We start from the raw sequence: 3,915 nt of genomic DNA, 5'->3' as shown, positions 1-3,915 counted from the left end.
GTGAACAAACTTTAGTTGGTTCAGCCCAAGCTCCCTTAGTTCACCAAAGTAACAAATCAAACTTGAGCACCTCATGTTGGGTTCGTTAAGCTCGTTTATGACTGGCCGCATAAGCAAGCCAAAGCTTGAACACCTCATGTTCCGTTAGTTGAGTAAGAACAGTCCTACTAACAGCACCAATCTGTTTTTTTTATTTCTCCTCCTCTCTTTTTTAGTTTTTCATGTTCTCAAGAGTAATTTGTTTACCTTATTCGAATTTTGAAGAGGAAGAGGAAACTAAAAAGATGAGTAAACCATTCAGTCCTTTCCCTTGGTCCTCCCGTTTATTTTCTAGGAAAATTTTAAAGGAAAATACTAAAATTTCACAATCTTGGGGAACGGAACACTCTGTTCATCATATACCAAATTTCTCTCTCTTTTTGTCATTTAGATTTCTGGCTTGGAAAACTTCTATCTTTTTTCCACTCTTTGTACAGCAACGAAGTGCCCCGTTTTTTTTATCCCTCTTATCAGAAAGGCTTGAGAAAAAGAAGGAAAATGAAAAAACACCGCTCTGGCGTGATGATGGCGATGATGGTCGGTCCGATTCCCGATCTACTCCCTAAACCACGGCTTGTCCTCGAGGGAACCCACATAAAAAAAAATTCTCCTTTCATCGTTCTCCCCTCTTTCTTCACCACCATTTTGTGTACAGAAATTTCTCTACCACCACAACACCAGAACGCAGAAAGACGACGTTTTTATTCATCCTTCACTCCAGCCTGCTGACCCCGATCCTCTTCACCGCGGCGTTCCTCAACCCAAACCCCGCCGGATCGAACGCTCCGCCGTTCATCTGAGTCACCGACATGTACTTCTGCACCTCCTTCGCGATCATCTCCTGCATCAGCGACAAGAACTCCGGCCCGAGCGACAACGGCTTCTCCGCCGCCCCGGCGAACGCGCCGAGATCGACGCACGGCCGGATGGGCAGCTGGTGGTTCTGGACGGACGATCGGGCGGAGGGGGCATCAGAAGAGTCTGACTGGGCGCCGGGGAGGGAGAGACTGAGAGAGGTGGCGGGGTCGTTCGTCAAGCTCGCCGTCGGAGGCGGGACATCCGGTCTCGGAACCGGCCGGAAGACTTTCGACAGAGGAGGAGGAGGAGCGGAGAGGGATAGGCTGGAGTCGCTCAAATCGGATCCCGACGGGCTGCCCGGATTGAGACAGAGGAGGCTGCCGGCGACGGAAGAGGGGCTGGCACCTCCGGAGCTGTTGGATCGCTTGGCCGGAGGGTCGCCGGCGGTGGAGCACTTGCGCTTGAGGGTGGAGTTCCAGTGGTTCTTGATGGCGTTGTCGGTGCGGCCGGAGAGGAGGCGGGCGATGGTGGCCCACTTGTTGCCGTAGCGGGCGTGGGCTCGTATGATGGTGGCGTCCTCCTCCGGGGTGAAGGACCGGTGCTCCACCTGCGGTGATAACTGGTTGCACCACCTCAGCCTGCAGGACTTGCCCGACCTCCCAGGTATGGACCTGCTGATCAGTGACCAGTTCCTGGGCTCGTGCTTTTCCACCAGCCTCCTCAACGCCTCGTCCTCCTCGGGGCTCCACGGCCCCTTGATCCGATCCACGTCCTTCCCGCTACTCATATTCATGGCTGCTTCTTCTTCTGCCATCACTCGGTTTTACTAAAACTTCTCAAGAGCAGAGCAGAGACGAGTGTTGTTTTTAGGTGTGGTGAGGTGAGATTCATTAGGGAATGGGAACGGGAATGGGGGGGTTTATATAATATAAAGGGGAGGGATTAACCGTTAGCAGGAAAAGAGGGGAGGGAGTAACCGGTAGCGGGCAGGAGTGCGGTTGCTTACGAATAACTGTCGAAGTGACACGCGTCGTCACGTGGAGGGATAAGGGAGGTTGAGTTTGACTAGGCCAGGCTGGAGAGCATTTCGTGAGATGATTTCTGTTTTTGCCCTCGTCTCTCTCTTTATCGGAATCAGGCCTCCTTCTCTCGATCTTTCTATTAGTTTATTGTTTTTATTTAAATTAAAAACAGGGAAGAGGAGACGCACGGACAAGGGGTGAGAAGCGTGAGATGGCGAGTAACGACACGGCCTGGTCGCCGAATCGAAGGGCGGGTCATTACGACCTCCCTGTCACGCCAGCCTGTAAACCTGCTCTCTCTACAACGCCCTCTTTCTTCGCTCTCCTTCGTACCACTTTCCTTTTGCTTCCTCGCTCACTCACACGCAGCTCAGCGTGAACTACGAGACAACTCTCCTTCCAACTCACCTTCCCCATTCTCTCTCTTTATTTATTTTTTTAAACAAATTTAATAAATAACATGACAAAAGCAGCATCCGTACGAACTTTTTTTCCTTCTTTTGGGAGTGGAAAGGCTCGTTTGGGCACAAGCGATAAACCGACCAAGTTCATGAACTCCTCCAAACCAATGCCTTCTTACTTAACAGTATAATTAGGCTATTTAACAACAATGTCAAATGGCGAAAATTAATTGGGAAAGATAAAATTGGGACGATTGAAGTTCTTTTGAAAATTATTTATTTCCATTAAATACATAAATGTTGTTTTTCAAAGTTGGGATCGGGATTATGATCGTTACTGAAAAGAGCTCCCAATCGCTCGTCTTGGTGGACCAAAAATCAACACCCGGCATTGTCCAAGGACGTGTCCACAAGGACATAATCGTTATTTTCGTTATCCAGTTCCTGATTTTAAATTTCTGAATTTTGATGTCGGCGTAGTTGGGTGCCAGATCACGGCGACCGAAAGGTGTCGGTTTTACCGGTACTATTCCGGTTAGTTTGGAAGTGATGGGAGTTGTAGTGAGAGAAACAGAAAAAACTGAAAAGAGAGAGAGAATGGTACTTTCAAATGTGCCACGGTTAGGTGGGGACGTTTTGGCGACAGCTGTCGACGTTGGCTTCTCACACGAACCGCCTATGCTTGTCGTACACGTGTCCGCCTCCTTCTTTGACCGATCCCGCACGGATCAGTTTTTTTGCATGTGCGCGTGCATGCACCTCTAAACACACACACACGCGCACATAATGCACCACGACGGCCGCTGGTTTGCTTTCTCTCATCCTCGCCCGCCCGTGCGTTTTTCAGATTCAAATGACGAGATTACCCTCAAGAAAATGACAGTTGAGACCCATTGGTCAAAAAGCGTTTGCAGCTCACCAAAGATTCGTGTTGATCGTTTTTCCTCGCCACTTTTTTTTTTCTTGGATTAAAAAGATTAAACTATAACGTAACGCAACGAAATTACGGTTGCACTAGATGGATACGTTCCGTAAGAGTCGACCATGTGTTAATCATAATTAACTAATTCGTTCACATTATAAGTTGAAAAATAGAGACTCGTCAATTAAGCCACTCACTTAAAGGCTCGACCTAGTTGGCTTAGGTAGAAGCTCAAGCTGGGATTCGGCAATTTAGTCACAAACTACGATCAAGTAAAATAAAATTCTCATAGTTTGAGCTCATAGACCATGGCACCCTCAAGCAATCTAGTTAATTATATCGAAAAGCCGAATAATTCAATAGAACCTACCAACTTCAAAGCAAAACCCAAGTCATCACAATTGGGATCCGGAAATCTCTTAGCTCCTCATCTCCTATATAATCACAAGGAGCATTTTGAGCCCGGCATCACGTTCTATTGTTGTGGAGGCCCATGAAATGTTGGTCTATGATTATTGGCCCGTGATCACATTGTGGATGAGTCAAGCGATCATTTGATCCCGTTGATCCCGTTTAATGCCGACCCCTTACCCAGCTCAAAGAGCCTCAGCACCGCACAAGTCATTATCTAGAAAGAGTGGGGGCAAAACAGTCTACCTCCTGACAACAATTATCCGGATACCCGCACGGAGACAGCTCATGGATGTTGGATCCGTTGGACGTTTTTAATATT

The 3,915-nt window shown here is 48.0% G+C and overlaps 1 protein-coding gene across 1 annotated transcript; it reads right to left on the bottom strand.

Moving 5' to 3' along the window:
- Positions 1–425: 425 nt before the first annotated feature.
- LOC149834948 (transcription factor MYB44-like) lies at positions 426–1,743 on the bottom strand. Its single transcript, XM_090010343.1, has one exon. It carries the CDS (start codon positions 1,649–1,651, stop codon positions 752–754), a length of 900 nt encoding a protein of 299 aa, XP_089866469.1. The 5' UTR covers positions 1,652–1,743; the 3' UTR covers positions 426–751.
- Positions 1,744–3,915: the final 2,172 nt, after the last annotated feature.

This window comes from Nuphar pumila, chromosome 6 (genome assembly GCF_984573655.1).
Source record: "Nuphar pumila chromosome 6, dmNupPumi1.hap1.1, whole genome shotgun sequence".
NCBI classification, from domain to species: domain Eukaryota; kingdom Viridiplantae; phylum Streptophyta; class Magnoliopsida; order Nymphaeales; family Nymphaeaceae; genus Nuphar; species Nuphar pumila.
The sequence above is the reverse complement of the archived record's forward strand: the minus strand, read 5'-3'. Positions and strand labels throughout refer to the sequence as shown.

Excerpts from the sequence above, each read along its gene's own strand:
- LOC149834948 (XM_090010343.1), bottom strand. The coding sequence starts at position 1,651 with ATGGCAGAAGAAGAAGCAGCCATGAATATGAGTAGCGGGAAGGACGTG.